Raw genomic sequence first — 20,998 nt, 5'->3', positions numbered from 1 at the left:
GGCCCTTTGGATGCTTTAACCTTTTTAAAGACTAATTGTACTATTGTGGATCAAATTGCCCCTTTAAGATGCAACTTTCTGATCCCCTTATTCTTCTCTGTGTTTTTCATGCTTGGCATTTAATTTATTTGAATAAAAACAAAATAAATCACCTTCTACTTTTTCTAGCTGAGAAACAAGGGTTTTGAATAGTGGTTGTTGAAGGGAAGGAATGAAGAATAAACTGCCCCTGAATACAGAGAGAACATGTTTTTCTTCTCCCAAGTAATTTGCTCCATCCTTCCACCACTCCATTGTTAAAAAGTTTCATTGCCTACAAAAGCTTTCAGTCTTTTCGCCTTTTCCATAAGGAAATCCTACATCAGGTCCTAGGAAAAGCATTAAATGGGACAGTCCCAGTGATCAACGTTCCTCATAATCCCTGCCCCCAATCAAAGTCCATCTCGACTAGTTTAATGATGGTCCCAAATAATTATGTCAGCAAACTTTTCTTTGTGCTACCTGTTCCCTACTGCTTTTCAGTGTCTTGGGGAAAAGTGGACAGAAGGAGAGTTTCCAGTGAGGGGAAGAGAGGACAAGTCATCTCCTAGTCAGGCATAACTTCTCTGCCTGCAGCAGTATATGGTTGCCTTTGCCTTTCATTCCTACCCACAGTCAGAGGATCCCACAGCAAAGTAGTCATTAGAAATTGTCAAATCCCCAACCTCTCCCCTTTCATTGTCCAGTTCCGTAGCTGGTTCTGCCTTTGAAAGCCCTCAGACATGTCACCTGCTTGGGGATTGTTTCTAAAGGTGAAGAAAGACTGGAGAAGAGAAGTCCTATGAATATGATTTTTCCCTTTTAATTTCAATGAGAAAGACCTTTTAAAGAGCAGGCATGTGTTACGTCTTCCACTTCCATTGGAATGCAGGAGAGCAAGGCTCCAGAAATCACAGGGCGGCATTACATCTAGTTTAAGTGCAGTCCTCTTCAATTTTCCTACTAGGGCAGTTAATCAGCAAGATGATATGCAGGCTGAAATTAATTCCCCTGCCAATGATAGAAGCTGCATCTCTCAGCTTTTCTAACTGCTCTTGCCTCCAGCAGCTCTCAGTCTCTAGATGGGGAGCAAAAAATGTAACTGGGGAGGGATTACACAAGTATAATAAACATGGCCAAGACCCCAAGGTCTCTGTTAAATAGTAACAATCTCAAGTGACAGATTCCACTTCAAGGCCAGATGGGTTCCTTTGATGTTTATCTGTTTAAATTCACTCATACACTACTGCAGACTAGCCTTGTGCACTGCTTTTTCTCTCCGCAACCCCTCTGCAAAATCTATGTGGCAATACCATCTGTTCCTGTTCTGCCCTGTCGTCTTTTCCCAGGGGCTGTCAGAAGCCCCTCAGTGACATCATATTTAAATTTCAGCATGTTTGAATATTTTGTAAGGGAGGAAGCCCCATAGAAAAGAAAAGAAGAAGAAAAAAAAAAGATAAAGAAAGGTGGAAGAAAAGTGCAGAAATACAGGCTCATAACATTTTGTTGTGGCACCTTTTTCTGACCATTGATGGTCAGCTGCTGAAGAAAGCTGAGTGATTTGGACGCAGCTGTAGCACTGGGCAGAGAGGGTTATTTGGTCTGGGAGGGAAGGAACGATGTGGAACTAATACTGGAAGCATCAAAAATGACTGTGGTAATTGCCATTCATGCTTGTTCTGCCTTAGGCAGCACCTTCATTTTCAGTGATTGTTCTTGCTACAAAAAACAAAAAGGCTACGAGTGAAATACTTCTTTAAGTATTTTGGGAAGTTAAGGGAGGAAAAAAAAATAAAAAGACAGGTTTTATATACTTGTTTGTCTCTCAATCCACCTAGTACACACTGCTAGTATACCTAGCATACCGTGTATGATGGTTTCTCTGTTCTCGGCACTGGTGCGACCACAGTTTGGGTAACATGTATTCAGTTTTGGGCTCCTCACTGCAAGAAAGATACTGAGTTGCTGGAACATGACCAGAAAAGAGCAAAAAAGCTGGTGAAAGGGCCAGAAAACAAGGTGTATGAGGAGTATCTGAGATAGATGGGGCTGTTTTGTCTGGAGCAAAGGATGCTGAGGGGAGAACTTATTGCTCTCTACAGCCACCCCAAAAGAGATTGTAGAGAGGTGGGGGTCAGTCTCTTCTCAGGTGGTAAATGATAGGACATAAGAAAATAGCTTCAAGTTGTACCAGGGAAGGTTTAGATTGAATATTAGGAAGAATTTTATCACAGACAAGGTGGCGTAGGGAAGTGGTGGAGTCCCCATCCATGGAAGTATTTGGTACATGTAGATGTGATGCTTAGGGATGTGGAGTTGGTAATGTTAGGTAGATGGTTGGACTTGATGATCTTACAGATCTTTTCCAACCTAAATGATTCTCTGTTTAGGTCAGTTTAATCAGTTTAATATGCCTCGAAGAAATAATACAGCATAACTTGCTTCCTTCTATGTTTTAACATAAAGTGAGTAGAGTAAGAGGAACATAGTCATGTATAGGGCCAAGTGTAAATTCTAGGGGAAACTGAAGACAACCGCTACATTTTCTGGAGAAAGGATGCACTTTAGACCCGCAGGCTTGTAACAGCTTATCATCCTTGCAGTGTGGGAGATCTGCTTATTCATCAGCTAAGTCTTTTAAAGCTTGATTCTAACTTATCTTTAAATAGCCTATGACCCTGCTATAGCGGTACCATTAAATGCTGCTTTGAAGAAAAATGTCTGTGTGTGGGTATCAATCAGAGGCTCTGTGGATAAGAACATTATTAGTTAAGAGTAGAGATCACACCCATAAGCTGCCTAATGAGGCACAACCCACAAGCACTGACTATTAGTCAAATTGTTTCCTGCTTCTTTCAGTTTTACTGTTCCTCTTTTGGAAAACATAAAACTTTCAGATGAAACAGTGATGTCCTTTAACATTAGGCTGTTGAAGGAAATTTCTCGTGAGAGAAGACTAACTTGACAACGTTGCTCTAGAAGACTATATGTCTTTCCTGTCAGTGCTGTGGTTTGTCTGCCAGGCACAGTCATCCTCCAAGGACCCATAGCTTCTGCCAGAAAAAAAGGTGTCATAATTTGAAAGGCATTCTTACTTGGGAAGGTAAGCAGTGAAGGTATTTAGAAAGGATCTGAAATTCAGAACATATTGGAAAATGTGTTCAGAGTATATATCTTTCCAAAGGCCTGTGGGGAGTTTGTAAAGGGTGGACCCAAACACTTCCATGTCCACAAATCACAGGTGAACTGTAAAGCCAGTGGAAAAAAAAAACAAAAAACATTGTACTTTACTATTTATTTATACCTATGAGGATTCATTCAGCTGTGTTTTTCTGCTGATTTTTGGCCTTAGAAATACCAAGCACTCTGTTTCGTTTTTATTTTTGGGAGGCCCTTGACAAGTTCTTTTTAATGCTATAAAAATCAGCATACCTTCCCCACAGTGGAAATGAAGAGCTGTAGAACAGGTTACAGCCCTGCCATGTTGCTGTTGGAATTATCTAGCAAAGAGAAAGCCTTTTAGATGTTTCAGATGTCAAAAAGGAAACAGAAAAGTAAGAGCAAGAAAAACAGTGAGGCTGGCTTCATATGTCACAAGTAAATCTGAAGCAAACAAACAAAACTGGACTGTGCCCATACATGCGTTGAGTGTGACAGAAATTTATTTTCTGCTTTATAGCTTATGCCTGTCAAATGAATTTATTTCAGGTGTAGTCATGTCATGGATGAAATTCAGAAATCAAAATGTTGTTAATTGTGCTTCTTCAGGGGAAAGTACTATATCCAAATGAAAATGGGGCATGAATTTCGGCTGGCAGGATGTAGGTAGCTGGAAAGAAATGAGATTGATTTCTGTGTTCTTTAAAAAAAAAAAAAAAAAAAAAAAGTGAGATATTTCAGTGGCCACAAGAGATTAGCCCCCTTGCATTTTTATACCATCCAAACTTTGATTTCTGTGCGAGCACAGAATTCTCTCACACCTTGCTTGAAGCATGCATTTCAGCTAACTCACCTACTTGAGAAAAGAAAGAACAGCATTTTTCTCCACCATACCTTTTCCCAGAGGTTTTCATCAAAGAGCAGACTTTGCCATATAAATACAAAGTAGAAGGACTCTGGCCTTGTATTTTATATCAGTACCTTAACATCCATCCATCTCTTTTAGGACTGTAGAACAATTAGCTGACAATCTAGGAAGATTTTATAGAGCTTTTAGAAAGTACCAATTTTATGTGGTTGTGGGTTTTTCTCCTGAAAGAAGGTGATGGAAGAGACAGTCAGAAGCCTTACCTTTCTTCTGTGTCTCATCATTTGTAGTATTTAGGAAGAGGACTTATTTTTTCCTCTGGGTCATAATGAAGTTCCTGCCAAAAAAATATGTTGTAGATATAACCTATGAGTCATAGATCTGCCCATGCCCTAACCCAGGAGGCAGTATGGACAACAATGTATGATAGGCAGAACGTACTGTAAATTTGAAGAGTGGCATAGAGATCCAGTAGGTCAGATTGGACACAGTGCAGACCCCAATATCAAAGGGAAAGACATGAAATACTACATAAGAGAAACATGAAGTGGTACTGAAATAGTAAAAAAGCAGAATTAGTATAGAGGGAGATATTAACCACGGGCTAAATGCATTAAAGCAGGATTAGCAGGAGTAATGCAATTCAAGTTTAAATGTGGGTTTTTAAATGAGGAGATGCAGGAATTGATGCAAATTATTCCTGAAGGAGTAGGCAGATGACTGTGGATACCTCAAGATAGCACGTTTAGCAGATTGGTACTGGAGCACACAAACAGGGCTAACTGGCCTGCAGCAGAACTGCATTAGTCTCAGAAAGCAGTTTCCAGCTCCACTGGAGTCATTGGCCTTTCTGGTTGTGTTTCTGTTTCTCTGGAGTTAATTTAGGATATGCATAGCTTTTCCTCGGATGCAGAATTCCAGAGCAGCCCATGATTTACTTGTTGCACAAGTAGCAGGAGAAATGCCCTTGGTGCAGGGGCAAGAGCTGCTTTTTGGTAAAACCAGGAGTCCAGTGATACTGGGGAGCAGGAGACCAGACCCTCAGTTATGCGCAAGCGCTGACTCAGTTCTTTGAGATTTTTTTTTTTTGTTTTCAGCATTGCAAGAGAGCTGAAAAACAGCATAGGAAACCTTTTGCAGTGAATTCTTTTTCCTCCAGCAGATCCCAGGAGACTGGGACTGTTGTATGGGAATGTCACTCATCATCTACTACGGGAATTGTGTTGACTAGGAAGATAGAAATGTTTGAATAAGAAATAAAGCACATTGCTAGAGCTTAATCACTAGCTTTCTGGAAATATATTAGGCCAAATTTGACCTACAGTGTTTCTATTATGAAGACCAACAGAAAATTGTGACTCTGTATAATTTGTATACATAGCTCAAGGAATACATACGTTCCAATAATTCATGTTCCTTGCATCAGCCCTTGTTTATCTCTCTGTGATGTCTGTAGTCAACTCAGTATTTCTCATAGGCTCTGTTTTTGTCTTCTCTGCATCCTGCTTCTCTGTCTGCAACACCTACAAACTCAGCATCCAACCTCCCCACACACAGTTTTTCCCACGCTTGTTACCTAGTTGTTAAATCTTTCTGCAGTGCTTGAAGTTGAGGCTTTGAATAGATTCAGATAGGAGTTCCTCAGTCACAGATGACAAGTTTTATAAGACTCTCTATAAGAAATTAAAAAAAAATAAATACCACCTGCTTAAGAAACTAATTTCACATTTGCACTCTACTAATCCATGTTTTTGTGTGGATTTAGTGCTGGGGAAATGTGCTGGCTTAGAAGCCTCAGTAAATGAATCCTTTTTCTATCCAGGGCAAGCTCCCTATACTTGTGGCCCTATCAGTAGGTTTCAAGCACAGACTGCAGGGGTTGGAGACCCTTGCAAAGCAATCAGGCAGCTCAGTCTCTGCTTTATATGCAGTCTGGGGGCTCTTGTGGAGTCTGCCAGTTAGGGAACGTGGATGATGAGATCCTGAGAGAGGCACTGCAGACTGCAGCATCTGAGAGAAATCAGCCAGTGCTGAATCCAGGGCGCTCCAACCAGGCTGTTCCTTGCATCCCAGACAGCTTCTTCAAAGTTACATCTGGTACTTCCATGACGTGCTACGGGCCACAGGGATTCTGCCACTCGCAGGCAAGGTTTTCTACAGAGCCCCAAACATCCATTTAGGCTGGAAGAGCTTTTAACCTCTACTGAATTTGGCTGGGTTCAAGCTGATGACTCCAAGGCTGAAAGCAATGTCATTAGCAAATTCATGAGGAATCCGTTCTTCCCCAAAGGTACTAATGTTTTACCAGAAAAATGGAAGCTGCTTCCTGAAAGCTAATTTATTAAATCAAGTTCTTACTAACACATAGGGTGAGCCTTCAGCTCTTTCACAGAAGAACATTGTCTTTCCTGCTTTGCTCTGCCTTTTCAAACATGTTCTGACTGAGACATCTTCTCCTTAAAGCAGCTACTCCTACTAGCAAGATAAAACATTAAGACTGGTATAATAAGATATTCTAATAATAATACTCCTACAGTTTTGTGCTTTCCATAGCCACTGCATCAAGGGATTTACAAATGGATACACAAGAACATAATGTGAGCATGCTCCCTTATCTAAACATTTGCACCTTGAAGAATCCCTGAGTTTGAAACCCAGTTCTACCTGCAGTGACCTTGGTGAATCTTAATTCCTTATAAAATGGGTGACAGATAATTAACGACTGGGTTAATGATGAATGATGATTTTTTTCCCCAAGGCGGATGGCTGGTTAATAAAGATAGCAAAGTATTAGCAGCAGAAGGGGCAAACCCTACAATTTCTGGTTTCTTGCCTTTCCACTCAACTCCCACTGAGTATGAACTGACTATGTGGTAAGGGCACCTTGGAGGCTACCTTCAGAACCTGACCCACATGCTCTGTAGTTGGTGAGCCTTCAAATTCGTCATGAGGCATGGCCAGAATGGCCATCTCAAAGCACCCAGGGTGGGGAGCACACCTTCATCTGCCACCAGGCAGGCTGGCTGCTGGGGCAGTCTGTAGCTGGCTGCAAGGAGCCACTGGGCTGAAGGAGGAGCATGCTGTGTTTATGTCTGCTCCAGAAACAAGTGTTCTGCAAATGGTATAGACATCACCATTAGGCTATTGCATATGGGAAGAGTCTGTCTCTCCTCCACCATATGCGAATGTCGAGTGAGATGTGTGACATTCTTCACAGGTCTGTGAGATAGTTTGTGTGATATGATGATGATGATCTCTGTTCCTGTTTAGCCCAAGCCTTGCTGTCTGCCTACAGCTTGTTTCCTCTTTCTTTTTACAGGCTTTTTAGTGCAATTTTAGAACAAGCAACCAAAGCAGATGGGGGGAATTCAATAGGAGGAAAAGGTGCCGGATTTGATGTTAAAGCACTGCGGGCTTTCCGAGTACTGCGTCCGTTACGGCTGGTGTCTGGAGTTCCTAGTAAGTAACATCACTGATTTTCTTATATGCATGTCCGTGGCACGGCACGGAGCAGGAGTAATTCATGTAACAATTTTGAAGATGGCACGTGATGCAAATTGGTTTTGGTGTGTGGAGGAGGCCTTTTTTCAAATGAATGTAGCTTCATGGTAAATATGGTATTAATCAAAGGATGACCAACCCAGAGCCGAAGGGGAATGGAAGTTTTGTGCGTGTCAGATGCGATTGTGCAACCTTAGTAAACAGTGGAAGTGGGAAATCCAAGACTTTCAAGATTTCAAGCGGAAGATCCTTTAAACAATTGTGAAGTCATGGTGCATTGTTGGTATTATAAATATTTGACCTTGATGGAAATACTGTATGATCATTTGTGTTGATTTGGGAAGGAGAGGAGCTGTTTCATTAAAATTGTGTCTTCTTCTTTGCACGTGATGTTCTCATCAAGAGTGCTGGGAACAATTTAGAATCAACAGGGCATCAGGCAATGACACAGTCATGTTCCCCGTTAGTCTTATTTTCTTAAATTATTTGTAATGCCTCAAAGAAAGCCCTTGAGCAGCTTTTGATAGTCTAATATCCGTTTTCTTATTTACAGTAAAGGTATGAGTAACTGGAAGTCTGGTAATTCTATTGTGGAAGTGGAATATGGCCATCACAGTGCAGGATGATGATGATGTTTTGGCTTGAGAGTTCTACATGGGGTCTATTGGCCTTCCAGAGAGATGGTTAGTTGAAAGCTGTCATCGCTTTCCGTGTTCATAGCAATGAGAGATGCAGTTAGCAGGAAAGGAGTTAATCTCCAGAGTAGTTGTGGAGAGAGCTTTGTTTATTTTCACCTGGGGAGCCCACTAGTTTGATATCTTAAAGTACTTCTAACCTCAGTCATTCAAAAACCTGAAGTCAGGCTACCATACCCTCTGTGATGTTAACTTAAAAATGATGACGTATTTGATTTAGAAAGAATTGTGAAGTTCTTTGGCTTGTTTTCTGACCCAATGGATTATATCAGAGACATGTTTTCAGGCTTTTCTCCCCAACCACAAAGAGTAGAAACTTTTTAAATGGAAGGTGGGAATCTCTGTGGAGGAGCTGAACATTAACAGGAACAATTAACAGCACTATTAATTGGTCTCACAAAAGAGCCATGCTTGGTAACCTGGTGGAAGGCCTTAGCTTGTGTCCACCTGGGGTTGCTTTGGGCATGTAGCAAGTAAAAAAAAAAAAACTTTTATTTTCTTTTTTTTAAAAAAAAAGCAATCCTTACCATCCGATACAGAGCCACCATGATCCACACTATCCATGCCACCTGTGTTAGGGATTACTGCAGTGTTGTTTGATGCAGACAGTCATGTACCATGCAATACTTGCAGGCAGTGCAGAACGCAGCTCTCCTTGTGGCAGGATTTGTCTCATGAAGTTTAGTCTGCACTGGCACTGACTTAATTCCTGGCTGTAAAACGAGGTTTCATTGTTCTTTCTAGTCTTTCTCCAATCCAAGCCTTTTGGTATTTACAAGTTGTGTGCCCACCTAATGGTAAGGGGAAGATGCTGTGGTTTAAAAGTCTGTGAACTGGGGCGCTCTCAGTGAGATGCTGCTAATGGTGGGAAGTGCTCTGAGAGTTGTTCTGGTATGGGCTGAGCTTAACTGCCCTTAAACTTCTTGTTCTCCTGGGGACAACATTCTTTCTTCAAGACAAAGGCTTTTGTTACTTCTCTTGAAGTCTTGGGGAGGGAGCCAAATCTCACATAATTCATATCCGTATTGCTTATATGACCTCAGTCCTAGCATAAACTATCTAATGGTCCATTTGTGGCTTTTCTCATCAAGAGAAGTATTTAGTTTGCACCAAAACAGAGCCAGGGAGCCTGGTGCATGCTAACAAATACTTGCTCTAGACAACGAGATGGCAGTCCAGCGTGAAACAGGGAAACCATCAACAGTTACTGACAGACATTTTCTATTATAGTCTTTATGTTTCTGATCAGGGACATGTTTATTGAACCAGACTTCTTTGGGGCTGATGTGGCTTTTAGAAAGCCTGCTGAGGTCTGTAGCTAACACGGCCTCACTGTGAGCTTTTGAATTGTAAAAATGCCTGTTGATTAGCCTAGATAGATGCTATCAAATCCATATGTATTAGAGCATAACTTTTCTTATGAGGTCTTTAGATACTACTGGCTGAGCCAACCATAAATAGTACATTGCAGGGTTACATTATTATATAACAAGTTAGCACAGAGGTTTTGGAAGCCAGATCTCTAGGTCCCATTCAAGTGCTGTCCCTGAGACATTGTCAGCATCAGTCAGAGTTATAAGCATTGTACTTGCTCTGTTTTGCCATCCATAAAAAATTGTCTTTTCCTTCATTTGTCTCACAAAATAAAGCAGACTTTTTCACTGTGAGGAGACTACCTGCACAGATTTCTTCTAAAATTACACGAATGTAGCATGCACTGCAGTTTCTTATCACTTAAACTCTGTATGTGTGTGGCAACAGCATGATTAATAAGAGGGGATCCTCTGGGTCATTGGCAGCCTTCTTCTGCATGGAAAGCCCAACATCTGCTGTTTGGATTGAGGTCCAAGTCGAATTACAACTGTGTGGGGAGGGTGGAGGGGAAATTCTGAAGCACAATGATTCTTTTAAAATAAAATTATGAAGCACATGATGAATTTTTGCATGCAAATCTTAAGTTCATCTATATTGGGGATAGAAAATGGGTTGTCTGAGGTGGAGTGGGGAGATTGGATTGTGGCATGGCAGCAGAGAGGATGGAGTAATTTTTTTCTAAGTCAAGAAGATTTTCTGTGTGATTTGTTTTTTATTTTTTGTTTGTTTGTTTTTCTTCTGGCTCAGTCCATAAGAAATAACCAAGCTTAGGAGGGACATCTTTTGTATTCAGATTGAAGCATTCAGTGACCTCTTTGAGAATAAAGAGAGTTTCTACGTAAGTGTTGTCAGAAGTTGCGGAAACAACATATGAATTGGCTCTGAAGTAAATTACTAATGTCCATGCTTTGCAGTTGGAGAAACTGAAGCAGAAGTTCAAAGTTTAACACTTTAAGAAGTGTCTTCTAACTCTATATGCCTCATAGTGGCTGCCAGTGCTAGACACCTGGGTTGACATAGGTATCTGAGGGCTCTGGATAGGTGGGTAAAGGACATTAGCACCAGAGCTAAGAATCCCTTTTCTCTAAGTCCCATCTATGGGCTGGGACTCAGCTGCTTCCTGCCGGAAAACACTCTTAGCTGCATAGCAGAAAATTCAGGGACTGTCATGCACAGGAAGTGGTTCATTTGCAAGCAGACAAGTCACTTCACCCACAGGCAGACAGGTAACAGTGCCATTGACAATCTTTAAGCTCAAATTATTCCAGGTGCCAAATTAATTTAGTGCCTCCTCAAATCAAACGGGTTTGAGGTCATGAATTCAGCAAAGCCTGAAGTCTGTGTCAGGATGACTGTTGTGGGGACATAAATATTCCATAATCTTCAAGAGAACAGATGACATTTTTATTCTTCTTGGTTATATGGACATTCACAAGACCACTTGTCATAAGGAAAGAGATGGACGGTTGTTTAAAACATGAGATAGACATTTTGTACCCAGGTCACAAAAACTTTTGTAGCATCATGGGAGAAGCCTGCAAGGGCACTGAATTTAATGCCTTTGGGTTCACATTACAACTTTTAAAATTGCTGTTAAGTATCTATACATTTCCAAGAAGTGCAGTAGGGATTGATTTGTTGTTGTTTTTGTTGTTTTTATTTTTTAAATAGGGATTTTGAGTTCCTTCCTTGAAAAGATATTTCAGACTGAGAAGTACAGGTTTTGTTGTGACTGTGTCAGGTGTAAGGCAGGGCGGTAGGTTAGGTACTTCTTCCCACAGTTCTCATCCAAGTGCTTGCAGTTGCTTTGTGAACAAAATAAAAATAAAAAGGGATCACTGAGCAACCTTTTTTTTTTAAAAAAAAACTTTTTTAAAGTCATAATGCTTCTAGAAATATAATCCACATCCAGTCTGTTTAGCCTGGAATTAACATTTAAATTAATTGTGCATATTTTCAAAAGCACATGGAAGATTTAGATGTCAAAGTGGTAAGTTATGTCCAAAAATTAGACATAAGCACTTTAGATCTTTAATGCACAGACCAGACTGCGCTGTTCAACTATTCTGTTACAGTCATACTAATAACATTTCTGTAGTAAGTACTTTATTTCAGCATACCACCTGTTGTACCAACACAGCCTTCTTGTTTAAAAACAAAACAAACAAAAAAAAACACTTCACATGTGCATTGGAGCATCCATCTTAATGTGGCAGTAAGATCAATATATTGGTTTGAGAAAGGAGAGGGAAGGAAAACAATTCCTTTGATGGACATAAGTAGACAAGTGCAAAATCAGCGTGTATACCAAAACTTAATCACTTAAGTGTCTTGGAAGCTGTTACCCATTATCTCCTTTGGCACAAGCAAACCATTGCAAGGCTTTCGAGGGACAGAATCAAGTCAGCCCTTTGTGGCAGGAGTTTTCTGTCGATTACTATTCTATATCCATTTTACATTATTAAGTATTTTAAAACTTATTTTAAACATTTTGTTCTAGAGGAGGGCAAAAAGAAGCATCCAATTTGGCAGTGAAGAAGCATGATCCAATTAAAAAAGAAAATCACTCCTGACTATTGGAAAGGGCAATCAGTTACTCCTACACATGCTAACTCACACCCATTTAACTTATTAAATTCCATTTCTATCCCCTTTATTCATGCTGCTCAATTATATCACCTCATACATTCTGTTCATCCTCTTTATCTTGTACTTCATCTTCATGTAACTGCATTGTTGCCACTAGTTATTGCCTATCCGATATCTGCCAAACTTAATTTATAAGCTCTTCTACCTAAGTTGAAAGCCATATAATTTGATCAGTAAGTGTTGTGCTCCATACTTGTATTTTCAATGAGATCCTCTGCTGACCCCACCCCAATTTATGTGGGCAGAAGAACATGATATCCTTTCCAGGGCTAGAGAGGAAACTTGTTTGTTCCACTAGAACAAAAACTTCCAACTGTTCAATCATTTATTGTATTTAATTTTCTTATAGAAAGCTAAGCCTGTGAGTTACTCAAAGGCAGCATAGGTATGTCTTTATCACCACTACTGACATGACCTGTAGTACTTACAGCATAGCTGCAGTGATTGCAAACTGGGAAACAGAATATGAGTAGAAGAACCTAACCCAGACCTTCCTCACCCCTCTCATGACAGTGCAATATCTTTCTGTCTAGGAGACAACAGCATGTAACTGGCTTGAGTATATTTTTTAGTTAAAATGAAATAAGACCAGAATTTTCATTCATGAGTGCCTAGAGATGGCTACTATTTACATGCATTTAAATCACTAATTTTGGATTGGCAAAGTCATCCAGCTGTGCTTGTTGTTAATTTGCCATATTGCTACAGGTAAGTGAAGTAAGGAAACCCTGGAGTGACAGCACTGGATTTTTTTCTGTCTAGTTTTTTGTCTGTGTGGGACAGTGCACTGAGTACATTGTGCATACTAAAATTACAGTCCATTTTGGGGGGAAAAATAAGAGAAAAAAAGGCTTGCATATGCTGATAAGGTGTTTAGGCTATAGTCCACCTTGTCCAATGAATACTATTCTTAACTCTAAAACTGAAATTATTTATTTTTCTTCTTTTTTGAGGAGTATGATCTAAAAATTTCAAATCATAAGTGAAATTTGTCTGTGTGGTCTCATAATTCAGAGATCCCCCTGTCTGACAGAAAAATGTGAGCGTACTTGTGGCAAAATGTAACTTACAGAGCTTAAGACAATAAGGACAAGTCAAACCACCATGGCAGTCCTCCTAATGTAAGACAAAGCAAATCCTCTGTCTCATGTTTGATCTGCACCCAGGAAGCTGAATTTGCTCTTGAACAATTAATAAAAAAGGAGTTTTGTTACTTGTTGTGTATGAGAAGACCCCTTAGTGCCATGAGCTAGAAACTGGTTCTGTACTGAAGGCTTAGTCTTCAGCTACACCTGGTTTGGAGGTTGTATACCTAAAAAACGGGAGAACAGGCATCATATTTCCTCTCTGCTACAATCTTTGTAAAGATGAATCTGTTTACAGACCAAATTGAGCTCAAGAGTAATTGAAGCAGCCTCAAAGCCATGCCAGCTGATGCGTAGAGAAGGCAATGCAAGTAAATAAGGATCAAGCATCATGCAGAGAGCACAGTTCCAGCTGTAGACACGCTGCTCCTGAACCCCCATGATCTGCCTCTCCTGTATAAAACAGGGGGAATGGTGATTTTTAATAATCATCAAATTCCTCCTTTCCTAAAGGAAATTAATTCCTCCTATTGATAGCATTGTGTCAATTTGGATGTGCCAACCCTCTTTTCAGGAAGGTGAGGATGGGGCATACAGCAGCTCTACATGTTCTTAGTTCTTTCCGTATCTCAGCATTCAGCTTGTGACATTTGTCTTATTCCATGCCCTGCACCTGCCTTTCTTACCTGTGATTGCTCTTCTGCCTGAGCCTTTGATTCCCTACCCAGCCACTGAGACATCACAGCTGAATCTATTGCAATGGCTATTTTGCAGTCATTGAAATAAACACACCCAGTGCAGTTATTCGGCTTGCATTTGGTTTTTATTTGTTTATTTTTTTCAATACATAATCCAAATTTTCAACTGTACTTTCTCATTGTTTTCCAGACAGCCCAAGAAAATTAACACCACTTTATATAGTTGAAGAAATAATGTAATTGAGGTAATAAACACAGAATTCAAAAAAATCCCAAATGACATCTCTTTTGAGATGGCAGACGTTTTTGCAATATGGCAAAGAAATATAAGCCATTGCCTATTTCTATATGTTGAATTGTACATATTAAGTCTTAAATTTATGGAAATACTAAGTAGCAGTCAGAAAGATTTTTTTAATTTTTTTTTTTTTTTCAAAATGTATATTCTTCTGGCAAAGTAAGTTGACAGTCATCTGTTCTGCATTTATACAGTGTCACTGGTGGAGGTAGGGGCTTAAGTTCATCCTCCTGGTGCATATAAGTTTATGGTATAAATACCACATGAATGGAGAATTCTGTTTTGCCTTCAGTAAAGGGGATACAAGGTATGATCAAAGCTTCCAACACATGAAAGGTTTGTGCGTAGATGCAATGGAGTAGAGTAAGCTGGAGGAGACAGTATCCTTAGCAGTTTATTTCCACCAAAGCCAAGGTTATGATAAAGGAAACTGCTGCAAATACCTTCAGGCAAAATTTGGTTTCCAAATCTTAATTCTGTCTTAAACTTTGTTGTTGTTGCATTTAATTATGTCATCTATTGCCAAGTCCAGTTCCTTTCTTTTCTCTTGGGCTCTAAAAGCTTTAGGAAACGTGCTGTCGTGCAGATTTCTTACATGCTCCTCCACTCTTGAACAAGGCTTCTCAACCATCTGTACCATCTCTTCAGCACATACAGCACTGCGTGAGGACGAGTTGCACCACCTTTCCCATGTCATTGCCTAGCTGTTTTTAATCTCAAGTGGCCAATTTGTTGTGCTTTCATTATAAATGGGAAGGGTGTGGAGAAAAAAGGAGAGAACAGTCTGAACCAAATGTCCTCATTAAGCTTATTTCTTCACATTTAACTTAAAACTCTAGGCAGGCTTGCAAGTCCTTTATTTACTTAGGTCACCATTACTCAAGGGAGTAATCTAATTCCAGCACAGCATCTTTTATAGGTAAAGATCATTCCTGTGAGTAGGGCTTACATAATCAGGACCTAAAGTATGTTTCTTTGAGTGATAGAACCTGCAGACTGATGTAATTTTGTTATTCTGGACAGAAGAGGTTAACTCAATGTAGGAAAAAAGGGGGTTGTCTTAGAAAAGATTACTCACAGAGGTACAGACGTCTTGTGATACAGATTTCTCTCATATTTAAGGAATGCCAATGAAAACAAGGAAATATTTATTATTTGATCTTTGCTATGTAGCTCTTTTAAAAATAGCACTGACTACGAGTGTACCCAATAACTGTTAGCCTTTATCCTACCCATTACCATGTGTGCTGGCATGATTATTCAGCATGTCTTCAAAACAAAAAATCCCAGTACCATCAATGTGGGACCACTACATCAGAGTGTAGGCAGTCCATTCCAACCAAAGAAAATAAACCCCACACTGACACCAAAGACAAGGAGATAGTCAAAGAATCCTAGCTTGGCTTAGCAGGAGGTTTGTCAGAAGTGCTCTGGGTGGATCAGGCTCTCTTTCTAGCAACACTTCTTCCTTCTTCAGGTAGTGCCCAGAGGTCTCATTCAGAATAATGGGAGTAGGGCACGTCTGTATAAGAGTCCATGCCATCAGGATGCTTGTTCTAAAGCATCTGAAAATCTAAGAATGCCATTTGTCACCTCCCAAGAACAATTTTTTATTGTTTTTAAGATATGCTGCTGTCTGGATCATAAAGAAGCAGAAATATATGTACAGGTTGTAGCTAACAGTATCTGCAGGAGTGTTGGGTTCCCAGTTGCTCACTTGTATTTTCTGGCTGTTACTGTCTCCTTGATGGCTGAGGGAAGATATTGCTGTTCCAGATCAAAATAGTAAGGATATTATCTAGCTTTTTTTCTTCTTACATTCTCTCTTTGTTGACATCTCCACTAGATGTGATGTCATCCCAAGCTTACATCAAGTGTCGTTTTATATTTTGATTCTAATTGGCTAAATTTTAAATTTCTTATTCATTTAAGAACTTGTAAGGAATGATTTGAAGTCCTTTGTTCATTTTCTCTAAAATCAGTGTACATCTGTTAACTTGTAAATGAAGTTTTGGGACTTTTTAATAGACCCAAAGCCTTCTCATCCTCTCTGGAAAAAATGACTAACCCACCCAGAGTAGCATTTGTCTCAGAATTGGGGTACAAGAGTGTGCAGAAAGGTTTTTTTCTCAGGACGCAAGGAGGTATATGGATGTTCCAGTGACTCTGGCATCATTTGGTTTAATTCTGTTTATCCCAGCAGTTAGATGCCTGTGGTCATTGTTGTGGTTTTCACAAAGCATTATCAACAAAGCACAGAGCAGCAGACCAAATAATCGTCTCAACTAGTGAATGCATTTTAAGTCTCTGTTTAGCCAAGGTATTTTTTTTCAGTGTTGTTCTAGATTTGTATCAATATTACCCCTTGTATGAGTGCTATCAGAGGAAAAATGTGAAAGTACACAGAACTGAGAGGAGGCAAATTTGAGGAAATACATTAAGGATTTGAATGACTACCAGAGACCTTCCCTCTTCTCCAAAATCAGCTACTGTCTTCTGAGTTATATCTGCTTGATATTACTGTGCTTGTTGAGTACACAGGAGTATTGGCTGTTATGAACAACTAATGAACTTTTCTGTGTTTAACATGTTCACTGATAGAACAGGTAATTTCTTGTTCTGAAGAAAGCGATGGGGAAGTAAGTGTTGGCCAAAGATGAACAACAGCCCACCTAGCCTGCCTAGTTTCTTAACATTCTATCAAAGCTTGGTTTCTACTGCGTAAAAGGAAAAGAGATCAGATGTCTGTCTTAATCTCCCTTTTTCCCAGAAGCAAATCCAATTCCTGTTTAACACATGTAACAATAACCTATCCCATATGTGTTTTACCCTTTGTTGCAATTATTTTTTCTGAGTTGTCTGAGTAGCTATGTCTCTTATTTTTTCAGTTTTAGATTATGTTCTCCTGGTTTGTCCTGCCACATCAATCACAATTCAGAAAACATCTGCTAGCCCTCTGCAAATAATCTTTTTTTCAACTTTAGTAAGGCTAAAGCTGTTCAACATTTTTCCAGCAGAAGCATTTTTTGACAGGAAGTAGCTCATGGAATAAAGAAATAGAAGAAATTATCAAAGTTATATTCATGACACTTTTTCATAAAGAAAACAAAATTTAGTAAGCCTTAGGAATGGAAATCTCTTTAGAAATTCGACATCATAATCAAATTACGAAACATTCTCTGTACATTTTCTTCAAGCTTCTTCTCTTTCAATCAGATACTTGCAGAGGGTGCCCCTTCTTGAAGGCAGTAGTACACTTGGAACTGGGACATAGCAAGCTATATATCTTAAAATTATTATGTGTTGTTCTGTTTTCTATTACTGTTAACACATTACATAGGCAGTGTGGTTGATATTTCTATCTTGTTTTGCATTGGGTGCTGGGTTTCATGATTTTTCTCTGATAACTGCCATTCCTTGCTGTTCAGCATATTTCTGCAACTGATATTTTCTCATAGGTTGTTACCATACACTGGTCTTTAATGTGTATTGGAAGTTGCCAAAAAGGTAAATTTCCTTTTAATCAAGTTTGATATGTTGGTCAGAATTCAAACCAACGTGGCCATGTATCCACATAAATAAGATTTATGAAGGCCTGTTTTGTACCTAGCAGTTCAGCTGTGTGCTACAAACAGCACCCAATGAAACAGCTTAGGGTTGAGTCTCACCATTGTCTTCACAATGGAGGTGAAAATAAATCTTTAGATTTTAGCCCATCTTTTGCTTTAACATTCTAGTGTTGAGATCTTAATTGCACTTAAAATCTTTACTTCAGAGGAGGCCAAATGCCATCCAGATTTATGTTTGCAGATGTCTGTATCTATAAAGAATTTAATTTAGTCTTTTAGTTTTCACTACTCTTGCAGCAGGAGAGCTTTATGAATCCCTCTTGACAGCTTATTATATGTAAAATGAAATTCAAAATAAATAAACGTTTAGTATCAATGCATTCCAAGAATACATACACAGCTTGCACAGGAATATTTTGAATTGTGCAAGCCATAATGAAAGTTACAAAGGAAGTAAATATCAATAAAGAACCACTCTTTTTTTCTGACAAATATGTCTTTGCAAAAACTACAACCGTTAATTTTTCTGTCCAAACATACCGGAGCTACCTAGAGAGCTGAAGGAAGTTTTGCTTGTTATATCAGAAGACATTTTTTCCGAAAGGGCATTTTTATTATCTGATGCCTTCAAGCAGAATTTTAAGTCTAATCAGATTTATAAAAATCAAAAGCAGCAGTCTTTCTAGTGTAGGAAAGGGAAAAAAAGCTAGATTTCTAGGTATTCTGAGATGGGACTACTCAACAACTCAATAAATAAGTCCCTAAATCCAAACTCTCTTCTGAAAATTAAGAGGCAAATTTGTTTAGATTTGTCTGGCCATATTTTTCCAAGGATGTTATCATTGTACCATGCATTTTCATTGACAGCATTTTCAGTGGTTAAAAAAGTGAAAATGAGTCCTGTAAGTGCATGAAGACAGTAACACAGCAGCAGTCCTACTTTGTGTGGTTTGAATAATTTTTTCATTACCTAATCAAGTAACTTTCTATTTTTTATGTTCTTCAAATACTCCTGAATACCCCATATCACAGTGTTTTTGAAAATGTCATGCTATGTCTATCTATCTAGACCTTAGTCCCAGTGATGCTCATTAAACATTATCTCAAGTTAAGAGATGGAGTGAGTTTTCTTCTCCTGAGCTATACATCCTGATTTTTGCATAGATGATGCTGCACTTCTACACAGACAGCCATCTAAAGACAACGCTTTAGGGTTTATTCAGCATTTTGATGGAATTTTTCTTTCATGAGAAGGTAAAACTTAGTGTAGCTCATGGTATGCCAGTTATGATAGGCTTGGAACATTGAGCTCTCATAGGAACCCAGGAAGATCTATTTTTGTCATCAATATATTTTTCTCCAAGAAAGAGAAAAAAAAGAAAGTTATCATCCCTGGCTACACTTGCACTTGCAGGATCGCTGTTAACATTTGTTACCTCGCTAGCTTTTACCTTTTATAAACCTTTTTGCAAAGTTAGGAGAAGCTCAGACAGTTAAAAGAATCCTTATTATTTAGAAGACAGAAAGGATTGTTGGACAAAAGTGGATAATGTCCACTTACCTGGGGAGCTATTAGGATAAGCAGGTAAAAATAACACCCTTCATGGCCATGAGAATTTGCCAACTTTAGAAAGGTAATTGTAACCTAGATTCATTAGTCCTCCACTTAAATGCTGATGTATTTACAGTTCAGGACGAAGGGTTTCTGTTACCACAATGCTTTAGCAGTTACAGGTGTCCGTAGTTCCTTGGTTCAAATATTACGTCCTTTAGGACACAGTAATTTGGGTAGCTGCTACCCAGAGCTGTGCTCAAACAGCAATTGGCATGATGAAGCAAAACTTTCTCATCATTGCCTCAGATCAGAGATTTCTTAACTATTGGTGGTGTGGTTTTTTTTGTTGTTGTTTTGTTTTGTTTTATGTACACGAGAACAGACTTAGGCAGCACAGCTTTTTGATGCATTCATATATAAAAGTTTTCCCATTGAATCCAGTGGCACAGCACTGGACCAGAATTTGCTCCTCTGCTGGAGTTTGAAAGGCTGATCTTCATCACAGCTGTGCTTGAGCAGGAAGAAATTTAAAAAGTGTAAGTGTGATGGATCATTTCACTCAGAACTAGTACAATCTTCTGTCCAGACTGTCTTTGATTTTGCATAGCTGTGCAGAGAGAGGGGTGAATAAAAGTTCTCCCTATTGCGATAAAATCTTCACAATGAGCACACAGTTTTCTTGGAGAGTCCATTATCATCCAGTCAGCAGAAAGTCAAAGGTAGTTATTGGTAAAAGGTGATAGATGATTCTTGCTGGCCTGGGGACTGCCTTTCACCTGCCTTGTTTTCAGCTTGTTTTGGCGAGTTCAAGGTAGCCTCAAAATTAACTCACAACACTTCATTTGTGTTTTGACCAACATGGTCTTTCTTTTGTGATATGCAATTTTCAGTAAGCAGTTAGTTGCTGCTTTTCTCCCCATACTCCTTCTGTGTACACTGGTAACTGCATGGGAGCGACACTACATTTTTATTGTCTTTTTTAATCTTGAAGCTAACTACTATTATTGGGGCTGGAAAGATGAGCAAGGTCTTTTGTTCAGTAAGCAACTTTATAAGAAAGTGAATACTTAGATGGTTTGAACAACAAGCTATTAAAAGTGTTAAAGCCCATGCCAGGAGGGAATAGGGATGCTTCCATGAGTGGAAGTCAAGGCTTCTTTCAGCAGAGAGGCAAAGAGCCTAAGGCAGAGTATGCATTTATCCAGTCATCTTCCTCAGGCCGCCAAAAGCTGGGGCTGAGGGAAAGCTGTATTGTTTGGCTAGGTTAGGTCACTCTGACAAGCTTGGGATACTGGAGATGAATTGCTTCCCAGGAGAAAAGGGTCCAGAAGGAAGAGATGGGGTTTGTTGTGGCTTTTGTTTTTGTTCTGCTATCCCTTTCTTGCCTCAAAGGACGAGGCGAGGGTAGTATTGCAAGACTTCACAAATATGAAACAATTGTGTTCACACACGCCCATTTGTATGAATTCCCTTTTGTGTGTGTGTGGATTTCAATTTGAAAAGTCAATGAAAACAGTTTGAAAACAGAG

At 39.4% G+C, this 20,998-nt stretch overlaps 1 protein-coding gene across 47 annotated transcripts in view; it reads left to right on the top strand.

The window, feature by feature from the left end:
- CACNA1C (calcium voltage-gated channel subunit alpha1 C) overlaps positions 1-20,998 on the top strand; it is a 475,965-nt gene that overhangs the window by 274,340 nt on the left and 180,627 nt on the right. For all 47 annotated transcript variants that reach the window (XM_068660882.1, XM_068660757.1, XM_068660872.1 and 44 more), the window contains exon 5: positions 7,365-7,504. In XM_068660882.1, the coding sequence (XP_068516983.1) occupies positions 7,365-7,504 (140 nt within the window). The remainder of the gene's footprint in view (positions 1-7,364; positions 7,505-20,998) is intronic.

The sequence above is a fragment of the Anas acuta genome, chromosome 1 (assembly GCF_963932015.1).
Source record: "Anas acuta chromosome 1, bAnaAcu1.1, whole genome shotgun sequence".
Classification (NCBI taxonomy): Eukaryota; Metazoa; Chordata; class Aves; order Anseriformes; family Anatidae; genus Anas; species Anas acuta.
This window is presented reverse-complemented; position numbering and strand designations above follow the sequence as displayed.